This window comes from Jatropha curcas, chromosome 3 (genome assembly GCF_041381405.1).
Source record: "Jatropha curcas cultivar XTBG-Jc1 chromosome 3, XTBG_Jcur_1.0, whole genome shotgun sequence".
Lineage (NCBI taxonomy): Eukaryota > Viridiplantae > Streptophyta > Magnoliopsida > Malpighiales > Euphorbiaceae > Jatropha > Jatropha curcas.
Window position 1 is genome coordinate 87,578 of NC_143153.1, and position 14,522 is coordinate 102,099.

The following is a 14,522-nucleotide window of genomic DNA, read 5'->3' on the forward strand; positions in this document are numbered from 1 at the left end:
CGAGAGCAGTTGATGACGGTTATAGATAAACCATCAAAATTTAAGTTAGATATGCATCTAAAGCTACCTCCAATAAGCTGAGGACATATCAAAATACAACAATCTTTAATGGGACGAGATAATTGAAAGTCGGTGTTTTTAAATGTCTGCGTGCAGCAACTTATAGAATTAGAGTTTACAAAATTACAAACTGAAATCGGTGGCTCACTTTGACTATACCGCATAGTCAATTCTGTTCCACTTATTCTTATTTCATGTAATCTTTTGTTCTACTTAATCCCTATTTCATGGCCACAATGTTGAGAAAGAAGACTTTTCTCGACAAGTTTAATTTATACTTGGCTCCCGTTCATTTAAAAAAAAAAAGCTAATTCTATGATAAATAAAAGAAAGCGAAAGAGAGAAATTGATTGGAAAAGAAAAAACAACAAAAAAAGGAGAAGATTTATTTGTCAATACACGTAAGAAATTAGCGACGTCTATCTACACTAGGAAAGATCCAGCCTGCAAGGTGTTGCTCCTCTTCCTCCGTGTGAACATTGGTAAATGCTCGACTTGGTTCCTTTTCCTCTTCTTACTCCACACAGCTATATGCTTCATCGGTTCTGCCTCAGCCTCATTATAGATAAATATTTCACGTGCTTCCTCTTCCTCCTCATCACACCACAGGATTAAGCCTGAGCCTTACCAGAGCCAAACGTCTTGCTTGGTTCTTCTCCTTCATATTTTGAAGTGGACCGAGTTGGATCACAAGACATTGCTGCATTGTACTCTTTCCTCTCCATTGTATAGCAGTCGAACCCCGCACTTGTTAACCTTGGAAGAAGCCATAGACTTGTTATTATAGTCTTCCATCAAGAATTCAAGCAATAATTCACTATAGCTGCACATGTCCTCTCCTTTCTCCTTAATTTTAAAACTGAAGTCACTGTTATAGTATACCAATGTCTGTTCCAACTCTGGTATTACATTCCTATCCCAATTGCAGAAACTTGCAGACAAGTGATAGCTTTTGCGCAACTGGATTTGAATTTGCATTCCATTCTCATCCGCCTTCCTTCAGCATGAATGATTTTCCCATATTCGAAAACAGCACAAAATGTGAAATCCAACAAGTTCTTATACCAATTTGGAGGCAATGAAATGGTACTCGAGAAACCTATGCTTTGATGTTGAACCCACTTTGGAATCTTATTTCCTGGAAGAATAACTGTAAGTTGCTTATCCTGAAATTCCTTACTTTTTTCTTCTACTTCTTGCATACAATACTATAGAAGTAAAAATGTGTGTGTGTGTGTGTGTGTGTGTGTGTGTGAGAGAGAGAGAGAGAGAGAGAGAGAGAGAGCACCTTGAGTTCGAGAATTGCATGTGCCAAATGTAGTATCCTGTGCTGTGCATGTACCAAAATGTTTCTGCATTCATTCTCATCCAAACTCAGGCAATTCATGAAAAAAAACCTACTTCAACCTTCTGTTAGTGATCTTATTGAATTTGAAGCTGTTTGGAGCGGTACACAACCGGTTGCATCGAGACGATGTAAGCATGGTGGAAATTCTGGCAATGATCTTTGCTTTCTGCAGAAGCTTAAGTTGAGCTCTCGAAGCCATGAAATTTGCTTGATGCTTGAAGGTATGCTCTCAAAATCGTTTCCCATTAGATTTAACCGACATAATTAAGATAAGTGAGGAAGATAGTTTACATGTTCCCATAGATTGATGCATGGTACAGCTATGGCAAGAAAGTAAAGATGCTTCATTTTGAAAACAACATTTGGAAGACTCTTAAGCCTTCTGCAGTCGCGCAAACTGAGGGATCTAACCTTACAAAGCAATCCAATGGATGAGGGTATTTCTTCTATTGCAGTACCCTTTAAACTTAAAAATTCTATTCTTGTTGGAACTTCAGGAAACTTGTTGATTTTTGAACAATTGTAGAGGTCAAGATGCTCCAAAGATCTCAAAAATTTGATGTTTGGAACATGTTTGATTTTTCTACAATTTGCCAGATTCAAGTATGAAGGTTCTTGAGACATCCAATAGATGGAGAAACCTCCACCAAATTCATGCAGCCTCCACAATCTATGCTCTCAAGAATCTGAAGTCCTGAGAAGTCTGGCATTTCAATCAAGTCTTTACAGTAACAGAGTTTGATCATTTTTAAACTTGGAAGTTCCTGTTATTCAAAAAGGAAAAAAAGAAGCACGTACGATGGTTAGGATTAGAAAATTAGCATTTCTGAACCTCCAATTTTTGCCAAAAGGAAATACTACAAGTTTACCTGCATTCCCTCCCAAAGTCTTTCAATACGACTACCACACATGTTAAGCTCAACAAGCATCTCAACATGAAACTTTGATGGCAAATTTTTCAGGGGACAGAAGTCCCATCGAAGAAACCTTAGTTCATCAGGAAAAGATACAAGGCCTTCAGGGAAGTGCACATCATTAGCAGGAAACTCAATGTTTCGAATATACAATTCATCATCTACACTGCTACCAGAATTATAGACTTTGAGCAATTTAATTCTATTCATATTGCAAAAAACTGTGGGAGCAATGCATTAGCGGTTTTTAGCACTATGTCAACAGCTTCAGTCCCCTAGCCAAATCAAAACAACAAATTAGCATTCAAACTTTAGAATGACTATGTCCTAATCTATCTCCTTTCCCCTCTACATAAAACATTGACATTAAAATGGAAATTCAAATCATATCACTTACATTATTTTTGGTTAACACATGGTAGATATCTTCATGATTCCACAATCTACTATGTTTTCCTGGCTCTTTAATGCATTCTCGGCAAACAATTTCCCTACCCATTTCTTGCAACAAATCATGTGTCAATAACAGCTGTATAGTGAGTCAATATCAGCTGTAATTATTGTATATATCTTTACTAATTTGCTATAATTCTGGTATTTAATAGCTGTAATCTGGGGATTTATTGGGGATGTAAATATGGGATGTGATGTGCTTAAATTTAGGAATATTGTAGGCTATCTCTTGTATAAATGTATATGATACAGAAGCATGAAGAGATACAGAATTTTCTCCAAATTCTTTTGTCTTGTTATGGTATCAGAGCCTTACGAGATACCTCTCTTGTGTTTTCTTGTCTGAGATAGTTCTCATCTTGTGTTGTTTTTTTCCCCTTTTTCATATCATCTTGGTTTTCTAATCATGGAAAAATCTGACGTTGTTGCTTGCATCAAATTCACAGGCAAGAATTACTTTGCTTGGGAATTTCAATTCAAGATTTATGTTCAGGGAAAAGACTTATGGGGACTTGTTGATGGTTCGACTAGTAAGCCGACGGATTCAACTAAAATAGCTGAATGGGAAACAAAAGATGCTCGTGTGAAAAGCTAGTTGTTGCAAACAATGGATCCTTCCATTGCTGCCAACCTCAGACCATTCAAAACAGTGAAAGCGATGTGGGAGTATCTAAAAAAAGTGTATGCTCAAGATAATTCAGCTAGGCGTTTTCAACTGGAGCAAGATGTGTCCACTTACACGCAGGGAAATTTGTCAATCCAGGAATATTATTCGGGTTTTGTTGCTTTGTGGACTGAATATACTGAGATTTTATATGCTTCTATTCCTGAAGCATCTTTGGAGACAGTCATAAACCTTCATCAAACTAGTTAAAGAGATCGTTTTTTGATGAATCTCAGATCTGAATTTGAGATTGTCAGATCCAATTTGTTGGCTAGGACTAACATTCCATCTTTGGATGATTGTTTGAGTGAATTGCTTAGGGAGGAACAACGTCAAAAGACGCAGCATGCCTTAGAACAGCAAGGCAGCTCATCCAATGTTCTCAATGTTGCGTATGCAGCACAAACCAAAACTCGGAACCTGGCTGGAGTCCAATGTTACAGTTGCAAAGGATTTGGTCATATTGCAAGTCAATGTTCCCAAAAATTTTGCAACTATTGCAAAACTAAGGGACATATTATTTCAGAGTGTAGAAAGCATCCCCAGAATCGTACATCTCAGGCTTTGCATGCTTCAACAACCAATCATTTGGCGGCATCAACATCGAATAATGCTTCTCAACAAGCTGTTTCTGTACTTACTCAAGAGGCAGTTCAACAAATAGTCATTTCAGCTCTTTCTGCACTTGGAATTACGGGTAAAAACAAATCCCTCTCTAAAATCTGGCTTTGTGATTCAGCTGCATCAAATCACATGACTCCATCACTTGACAATCTGTGTAACATTAAAAAATATGATGGGCACTTGAAAATCGAGACTGCTAGTGGGAATCATGTTCCCATTATGGCTACTGGCGATATTTCTTCCTCTCCTTTTCTGAAGAATGTTTTTATTGCTCCTAAAATCACTACAAATTTATTATCTGTTGGACAAATAGTGGAGAATAATTGTGAAGTCATTTTTTCTCCCTCTGGTTGTGTTGTGCAGGAGGTAATGGCGGGGAAAACGGTGGCAAAGGGACCTAAATGGGGCAGATTGTTTCCTCTTAATATCCCTGAACCGACCAAGCTTCAAAGTGTGTCTTCTTTTCTAACTACTTCAGTTCAAGATGAATATCAATTATGGCATACGAAGTTGGGTCATCCTAATGATAAGACTATTTCTCTTTTGTTTAATTCTGGTGTGTTGGGAACTAAAACCTTGTCTAAAAATATTGATTTTAATTGTTCTAGTTGCAAAATGGGTAAAAGCAAAACCTTACCTTTTCCATCTCATGCTACTCATAAAAATGAATCTTTTGATTTAATCCATAGTGATGTTTGGGGAATTTCACCTGTTATTTCTCATAATCATTACAAATATTTTGTAACGTTCATTGATGATTACAGTCGCTTCACTTGGATCTATTTTTTACGACAAAAATCAGAGGTCTTTGATGTTTTCCAAAAATTTTTAGCCTTAATCGAAAATCAGTATTCTAAGACTATCAAAATCTTGCGTTCTGATTCGGGTGGGGAATACATGTCACAAAAATTCCAAGTTTTTCTTCAATCAAAAGGGATTCTATCTCAACGAAGTTGTCCATATACCCCTCAGCAAAATGGTGTGGCTGAGCGAAAAAATCGCCATTTACTTGATGTGGTTCGAACTTTGCTCATTGAATCATTTGTTCCACCAAAATTTTGGGTTGAAGCCTTATCCACTGCCGTACATCTCATAAATCGACTTCCCTCACAGACTCTCAATAATCAAACACCATATTTTTTGCTTCATAAAACCATACCAAATTATAAACATTTACATCCTTTTGGATGTGTATGTTTTGTCCTTCTACCACCTCACGAACGAACCAAGCTTTCCCCACAATCAATAAAATGTGTCTTTCTTGGCTACGCACCAAATCAAAAGGGTTTTCAGTGTTTTGATCCAACCACCCAACGGATTCGTATTTCTCATAATGTCATTTTTTTCGATACCAAAAAATTTTACTCTTCCTTTGAAGGCTCATCCAATACCTCTTCTTATACACTGCTTCCATCTTTTGAAGACAACTTCAATGACTCACCTTCCAACTCTTCTCTTCCAATAACCGATTTCATCCTGGGATTGTGTATACTAGAAGACCTGTTCATAGACAAATTCAACAACAATCTGATACTCCATCAACAGTAATGGCACTTGAAGCTTCGCCTGGGTCCCCTCTGCCACCTGAGCCCGACATTGCACCTCCACCACTTAGAAGATCTGCTCGAACCATCAGAGCCCCAGACAGGTACGGTTTCTCTCCAGAAAGAAAAAATGAATCTCATACATCAATGGTTGCTACTTTGTCTTCTATTGCCATACCAAAGTCATATTCAGAAGCAATTAAATCTGATTGTTGGAAGAAAGCTATTCAAGATGAACTGGATGCTCTGGCAGAGAATCAGACTTGGCAACTTAAACCGTGTCCACCAGAAATCACTCCCATTGGTTCCAAATGGGTTTTTACTGTCAAATTGAAAGCAGATGGTTCTTTTGAACGTTGTAAAGCTCGTCTGGTAGCGCTAGGAAATTGCCAGGAATATGGGATTGACTATGACGAAACATTTGCTCCGGTCGCGAAAATGACTACAGTTCGTACAATTTTGGCTATTGCAGCTTCTCAAGACTGGCTTATACATCAAATGGATGTTAAGAATGCCTTTCTTCACGGGGATCTTAAAGAAAATGTTTTTATGCGTCCGCCACAGGGATTGCAAACTGGTCCAAATGAGGTATGTCAACTGCAACGTTCTCTGTATGGGTTGAAACAAGCCCCTCGTGCCTGGTTTGCAAAATTTCTTCAAACTTTGCTTGATCTCGCCTTCCAACAGAGTCAATATGATCCTTCTTTATTTTTCCAAAAGACAACTCAAGGCATAGTTATGTTACTTGTATATGTGGATGATGTTTTAATCACTGGTAGTGATACTGTTTGCATTCAACAATTGAAATCATCTTTAACTGCTTCATTTCACATGAAAGATCTAGGGTCTCTTACTTATTTCCTGGGATTAGAAGTTCACAGAAGCACCAAGGGAATCTTTGTAAATCAACACAAGTACATTCAAGAACTAATTCACTTGGCTGGGTTAACAAACACAAAACCAGTGGATACTCCTATGGAAGTTAATGTCAAATTTCGTAAAGAGGAGGGTGAACTTCTATAGGATCCTACATTATATCGGCGCCTTGTTGGAAGTCTTATCTACTTGACAATAACAAGACCGGATATCTCTTTTGCTGTCAATTTGATGAGTCAATTCATGGCATCTCCACGCCACTTACATATGGTTGCTGTGAAACGCATAATTCGGTACTTGTATGGAACTCCACATCGTGGTCTATTTTTTCCAGCTAACTCTTCCCTTACTCTTGCTGCTTATAGTGACTCTGATTGGGCGGGTTGCCCGGATACTCGTCGGTCTACAACCGGGTGGTGTGTATATTTAGGTGAAGCTCTAATTTCTTGGAAATGCAAGAAACAAGACAGAGTCTCCAAGTCTTCTACTGAAGCGGAATATAGGGCAATGTCTGCAACATGCTCAGAAATAATATGGTTGCGTGGTTTGTTATCTGAATTGGGTTACACTCAAGCTGGGTCAACTCCTCTTCATGCGGATAATACTAGTGCCATCCAGATTGTCGCTAATCCAGTCTACCATGAGCGCACCAAACACATTGAAATAGACTGTCATTCAATCCGAGAATGTTTTGATAATAATGTAATCAGCCTCCCATATATTTCTACAACACAGCAGATCGCCGATATCCTGACCAAGCCCCTCACTGCTGCTCGACATCAATTTTTCGTAAACAAATTGATGCTGCTTGATTCACCAGCATCAATTTGAGGGGGGTGTCAATAACAGCTGTATAGTGAGTCAATATCAGCTGTAATTATTGTATATATCTTTACTAATTTGCTATAATTCTGGTATTTAATAGCTGTAATCTGGGGATTTATTGGGGATGTAAATATGGGATGTGATGTGCTTAAATTTAGGAATATTGTAGGCTATCTCTTGTATAAATGTATATGATACAGAAGCATGAAGAGATACAGAATTTTCTCCAAATTCTTTTGTCTTGTTATCATGCATTTGCACTATGTCATCTGTTATACTAATCAATGATTCGTCATTGAATGTAATTAAGTTAAATAGGGTAGAGAAACCACATGCATCTAGTAATCATTCCACATGAAATATTTGTTCTCCATTGAAGAAACAAGCAACGTGAAGAAATATTTCCTGCTCCTCAAAATCAAGCCCATCAAAACTTATTCTCAACACATTTTGTATTTTCATATTAGGAGTCCTTTCAAGTTTCTCCAAAGCACTAATCCATTCTATTTTGCTCTCGCCATGTAGAAATGAACCCAAAATTTTAAGAGCCAAAGGGTTTCCTGCAGCATAATTTACAGCTTTGTTTGCAAGTTTTACATAGTCTCCATCAGGATGGTTTTGTTTAAATGCGAAAATATGAAAAAGCTGTTGAGCTTCATGTTCCAATTAGTGGTTGAACTTCATATATACCATGAACTGTGTCTTGAAAGACACTTTTGTCTCTACTTGTTATAATGATTCTACTTCCTGCACCAAACCAATCCTGCTCTCTTGCTAAAAATTCTATTTGTTTGTAATCATCTAAATCATCAAGAACAATCAAAAACTTTTTAAAACGAAGTTGTTTAATTGTGAACATCAATGTTGACTTGGTAAACCTTCATTTAATATTCTCACAAGAAGCTCATCTCGCAATTGAGCTAGATTGCAATCACGAAAATTTTCAAGCAAGTAGCTGCCCTCACATTGAGAAGAAAATTTATCATATATGGCCTTAGCAATAGTTGTTTTACCAATACCTCCCATTCCCCATATTCCAATCACCCGAACATCATTTAAGCCAATGCATAATAATGATTCAAGCTCCATAGTTCTTATTTGCATCCCAACCAAATTCTCGAAATTATATGAACATGGATGTCTTAAATTTTTCAAAACTTCCTTGATAACATCTTCAATAAGTTCAGACTCAAGCCTATTGCAGTTAGGAAAGTAAAAACAGCAACTAGGGAAGCTGAATAAGTAAAACTAAACCAAAAAAAGAAAAAAAGATCACAACAAAGAACTATAAATTAACTATCAGGTATAATGAGAATGAAAAATGTTACCTGGTCTCAGACAAAACCTCCCCTGATATTTTGGCTGCTCTGCTTAATGCAATTTTCCACTTTTTCAGCTTGTCTAAGTTCTCCTTGAAATCTTTCTCGTGCTTAGCTAATGCTTCTCCAAAACTTCCAGTTTGGTTATCTACCTCTGTTGGGTCTACATAGTGAGAAATAGGAATTTGCTTTTGTCTTCTTGTGTCCTTGCATTCAAGGATCTTGACCAGTTCATCCAAGCAACATGAGGAAAAAGCATAATTTTTTGACAAGATAATCACTGAAATCTTTGAGTCTTCAATTGCTTTCAAGATTCCGGGTGTTGGGATTATGATCCCACAACACCGGGTTCAATCTCTTCTCCTCTTTCTAGTCTGTTGTCTATGAAGGTCACGATTCCTTGTCGACATAGAGCAGCATGGAGATGACTAGTAAAGGTATTATGAGTATCTGCACCTCTAAAACTAAGGAATACTTCATGCTTTAATGGCCAACACAAGAAGAAGAATAAGAAGACACGAGTTTAGTAAGATATATGCAGTAACTATCGAGAGAAGAATTCCTCCAAGTTTCGACGAGAGAAAAAACAAGAGTAGCTAGATTCCTTTTCTGCCCATTATTTCTTGTCACAGGAACTTTTATGGAAGTCAACAGTCTTCAGCATTATATTATAGTCATAATATGACCATATAGTTCAATAATGCATCCAGGCAACTTAGTATTTTCCTTTTGCTTTCCATGATTCGATGAACACTAATTTACCATCCAATCCATATGGTTACTACTTTACGATCAATTAGTTAGTTAACAGTGGATTTTAATTCCAAAGATTGGGGTCAGCGGTGACGTCATTAGTTAGTTAGTTAATTGGTTAATTAGTTAACTGGTCTTGATGCAGGGTCCACAAAAACAACATAGATTTTCTCCAAGCAAGTGTCAAATGGCACGTCATCAAGTTTGAAACTTGTGGGCATTTTCTTTTTGTTTGTGTTTTGGGAGATCTATACTGTATAGACTTCAGGTTCAGGAGGAATGCACCTGAAGAAATTAAGTTTGCATTCAAAAGGAAGACTGGCTGAAAGTAATGTGAGAAAAACTGACATGTGACGTAATGAACTCTGTAACTTAGATCAAGTAAATTTCATAAACCATAAACAGCAATTTAACAACTTGAATTTCCAACAGATAGTAATGCAGAAGAGTTCAGAAAGGTAAAGACAGCTAGATAGTGTAACTGCCATGCATCCATCTCAACAGTGCATTGTCTCATTGTTAGCGGCCTGCGATTTGAGCACACGTCCCATTGTATCTAAACCTACATCTGCTACAAGTAACCCACCACATTAATAAGAACTTGAACTTTATTTGTTAAAATTTCCCCTAGAATCGGTTTTTAAGTTCAGCCAAGTAACAATCTGGTTGGAGAAGTGGTTCTCGTACTTGAATTCATTTCACCATGCACAGCTCATAGCAGCAAAATTTCGCTGTTTGCATTTGGAACTAGTTTTGTGTCCGATATCATTGACCTTCTTCCATATTCCAGAGGATCTAAAACTTAGCTTTCCAGAATCATATAAATAAAGTTTGATGGTATCGAGCTACGCTTATATTCTGCAGCACTTGTTAAATCCTCATGGTTCGATAAGCAGTGTAAGCCAACAGCACCGGAATTGCAAGGCCATACGCCGGAAAATGGAACAATGGATTCATCTCATAAGCTTTCATAAGAGCTCTGCAATTCTGTGAGAAAGGCAATAAAATCAGAACAGAGAAGAATCTAATTCCAACAAATACAAATCAATGAACCCCACAAACATGGACTTGTGGTGAAGTCCATTTGTTGAATTCAAATAATAGCGATTGAATGATTCAACACATAAATTCGTTTCCCATATAATCATAAATATCGGACAGCAATCACTTAGATGTTCAGGAATAGAACAATAAGGTCATTCCCGGAAAGTCGGTGAGATTACTTGATTAACAGAAGCATCATGTTTCGTACCATATTTTCAGTTCTCAATGCAGTGTGTCAGAATCATACAACCAAGTTAGTTTCAAACTCAAGAATCCATGACTTTCTTCTACTCATGACCTGAAATCTACAGATATAAGATGGCCTTTCTTTCTTTTACTTAAAACTTTCTTCTCACTTACCATCAAACTAATCTACACTACAAGTTATGTATAAATCGAATTCCAGTTTCATTCATCTTGTTATCTTGCCATTCAAGACTTTGCAATCCTAGTTCCCACACATCAAATGGCTAACCTATAAATTAAAATACACATAATCTAAGAATGATGCTACACCCTCTTTGTCCAGAAATCTCAAGTTAAGGTCACTTGGCAATAGGAGAGTGGGCTAATATATCTCCTTTCATCTTATTTTCATATTGATGTGGAAAGCACATTGGGCAGGAGTGTTAACATCGTTGCCAACAAAAGCAAGCTTTGGTAATTAACTCCTCATCAAATCATGATGGTAACCCTCCCTCTCCCCCAACCACACACACAGAAAAAAAAAACATAATGACAATAATTTGATAAGATATGATGTATATACTCCACATAGCTTTAATTTTCATATTATGTGGGATAGGAATTGAAGATTACCATAAAATGCTTCCAACAGATTGCCAGGCAAATCACCAAGAGAAATTTTCGAATCCACCTCCGACCAAAATAAATTTTTGGTTGTCTACCTCCTCGATTATCATTCAGTTGAGATTTCTTGTTCTTCCAACTGGAATCATCATCTTCTTTCTTCCTTGAAAGAGAAAGAAAATGTTCCTTGTGCATACCTCTTTCAGCAGCCAATGCCCCAGCAACAAAAATTGCAGGCAAAACCACAAACAAGAGATGGGGAAGGACGACAACCATTATATCTGGAAACCCAATATATTCATGTCTTTTGCTGTTGTTGGGTGATCTCACCACCCATCCCATGTAGGTCATATACCCTCTATCCCCACCATCAGTGAAAACTTGCCCAATAAACCAGGGACATGACAAAAGGTAGATTAGGTATCCTAAAGTACCAAACCATACTATAGGAAGCCAGCAGAGTTCCTGTAAAACCCATATAATACCATTTAAGAAGCCTTTTCCGACAATAAAAGACTTGTAGGAGTATTGCTTTCTTGAGAATATGAGAAGAACTTTTGGAATAAGCAGAATTAAGAAGATTAAATATACAGTAGACCAAAATATTGGGTAATACAAGGCAGCCCATTGACAACCCATAACAAAAAATTCCTTCCACGTCCATGAGACCTCAGCATATAGTCCATTTACTGAAAATGGCCTCAGTTCAGTTAAAGTTGATCTTCCCATTATGTCAATTGCTTCTATTTGCAGCCAAAATCTATCAGGAGATGGATCCTCAAAGGCTCTATAATTCCAAGGAGCCGCATAAAAGTCCCCCCCGGACATATCCCCCTCAATTTTTGTCATGGATGTTTCCAAGACCAAGTTCAGAGTTCCAGGAATTGCATCGTAGATCCTAGCAACAACAGACACAATTGGAAAAACAGAAAACACAAGAACTCTGACTGTCTCATATGATGAAGGGACCATATGCTGACATTCATACTTTTGATGCCATGAAGATGCTGACATGAAGCGAGAGTCTAGTGGAAATGTGGGCAACACAATTGTTTTTTTGGCTCCTGACTTAAAATCAATGTCCAAATATGAAACATGACCTCTATCAATAGCCATAATCCGCATGGCTCGACTCTTCCGCCAGTCACCCATCTCCCATTCCCAGAACTCCTCAGGTGGTAGAGCTCCAAATGAACAATTTTTATAACTTCCGAAAGGTATTTGGTGCATATTAAACTGGAAAAGATTCTGTGAGGACAAAAAATTTTGAATTGACTGGTGGTGCCGCTTTAAATTCTTACCAAACCTAGTATGAAGATGCCCACACAGATACACTGATAGTGACTGATTAAGAAAAATATCTTTGAGGCTCTTACCAGAATGTGAGGATCCTGAAAATGAAAGTGGAAAATGCCCAAAGGATATCTTAGTTACGGGCTTATTCTGAAGATCCCATTGTGATAGTTGAGAATCTATTTGAGTTAATATTTGATCAGTAGGATGCCCGAAAAGGTTAGTTGGGCCCCGCAAACCAACAGACATTGTAGTATCCAATCCAACAAATAGATGCTTGCGCTTGCCAGTCTGGAAGATAGTAGAACAAGCAACAAAAATAAGAAAGAGTAAAGAAAGCTTTATGTTATCATTGAACAAAAGGACCTTAAAATAACGAGCAGAAGAGTATTGAGATCATCAAAATGACAGGCATGTTACAAAGTCTGGAAGCAAATGAAGTAAACAATTACCAAGCTGAAACTGAAAATTTGGTTAGTAAAATAAAATAAAATAAAATAAAACGACATCATTAGTGAAAGTGATTGTTTATAAATAGAAACAGTGACTGACCTCAACAGTTACACTATTGACATTTCCACTTCTTCCCAGTTGCCCATTAATGCTATATTTTGAAAAGAAATCAAATGAACCACCAGCAACAGGTACTCCAAAATTATCATGATTTCCTCTGAGATCATAGAAGATGTTCTTGTCAAGTCCGCTTCTTTTCACAACATCTTGCATTACATTCTGATATTCTAGCCACTCATCTTCATTTTGTTTCATTATTAACAAGTCCTCGCTTTTTCCATCTGGTAAAGAGAAGAACAATGTATTTTGAGCAGGTCCATCCAGTGATCACTATGATTGGTAAAGACAGTTCACAAGTGAGAACATCATAAATTAATCAAAAGAAATATATATTTATGTGCCTTTATTAAAGATATCTTGTAAGCCATATGCATCAATCTGAAATTGTTGCCTGTTTTTTGCCCCCTGAATCCTTGATAAAATTTCCATCAATTCTTGTACAAAGATTTCCAGATGACTGGCAATTCTTGTACAATGATTTCCAGATGACTGGCGCAGTTCCAGAGGTTAAATGTAAAAGGATATATGGCAACAGTAGTTTTCTGTATCCTAACCAAATCGAGCAATTTTACATTATTTACACCAGAAACGACGTCCCCAGATATGTACTTGCAAGAAATAATGAACGGAGATAAAGGTTTCATACTAACAGCGAGAATTTATTAAGTTCACTCGATGATCATTTGCATTGTAATGTCTTTGAAAGTGCATTGATATATCGAATTTTTCCCATTTCCTTTTACTTCTCAATTAACAACCGATTACTGATTTCTTGATCAATGGCAAATTCCCAGTATCCAACCAGGATATCCAAAAATAATACCACAATTTCTTTGCTCATATTCTTAGATGAACTCCCAACATGCAGCAAAGTGACTCAACGTGAAATTACTAAACACATACACATACAAACCAAAGAAAGAAAAACTACAATCATACCAGTGAGATCACCAGTGATGAGGACAAGACAAGGGTTGATCATTTGAAGAGCAGGACCAACGAATTTCTTGAAGTCAAGAGCTCTATCAGGGTGGTGGACACTGAAATGGAGATCAGAGAGCTGCACCACCCATATTACTGATTCTGGACCTCCTTTCACTTCTATCACCTTGCTTTCCCATTGTTTGGGTTGTGAGGAAACCAATTGCTCAGCTTCTTCCTGTTGGGCAGCAAGCGAAACGGAGGAGATAGAGATCAAAAGGCCTAAAAGCATCAAAACTAGGACACCCATGTCTCCTGAGCATGAAAATTGCTGGTGTCTCATTGTCCTGTATGAAATCACCCCAGCCCAAGTCGCCTGATCATACAAAGGCGTGAGCTTTGACTATCTACATTTCTCTAGATTCAATTGAGGAAATTATCCACTCTTGTTATGACACCTGGATGCCACGCTATCATTTCTTTTTTGTTCTTGTTTTTTAG

At 37.4% G+C, this 14,522-nt stretch overlaps 2 protein-coding genes across 2 annotated transcripts; both read right to left on the reverse strand.

Annotated features, from left to right (window-relative positions):
* Nucleotides 1-135: 135 nt before the first annotated feature.
* Nucleotides 136-9,150, reverse strand: LOC105645021 (disease resistance protein RML1B; the record flags this gene model as incomplete). The annotated part of the gene is given in 14 exon segments (XM_089718837.1): nucleotides 136-605; nucleotides 608-777; nucleotides 779-1,016; nucleotides 1,019-1,268; nucleotides 1,367-2,013; nucleotides 2,016-2,172; nucleotides 2,278-2,579; nucleotides 2,582-2,597; nucleotides 2,720-2,838; nucleotides 7,560-7,971; nucleotides 7,973-8,184; nucleotides 8,187-8,503; nucleotides 8,637-8,947; nucleotides 8,950-9,150. Coding segments are annotated over 14 exon segments (3,474 nt in total), but the record flags the coding sequence as incomplete, so codon positions are not given.
* Nucleotides 9,151-9,752: 602 nt separating this feature from the next.
* Nucleotides 9,753-14,516, reverse strand: LOC105644911 (Calcineurin-like metallo-phosphoesterase superfamily protein). The gene is made up of 4 exons (XM_012230418.4): nucleotides 14,040-14,516; nucleotides 13,080-13,321; nucleotides 11,244-12,818; nucleotides 9,753-10,367 (listed from the first exon to the last, which is right to left on the reverse strand). The coding sequence occupies exons 1-4, from the start codon at nucleotides 14,362-14,364 to the stop codon at nucleotides 10,251-10,253; spliced, it is 2,259 nt and encodes a 752-aa protein (XP_012085808.1). The 5' UTR covers nucleotides 14,365-14,516; the 3' UTR covers nucleotides 9,753-10,250.
* Nucleotides 14,517-14,522: the final 6 nt, after the last annotated feature.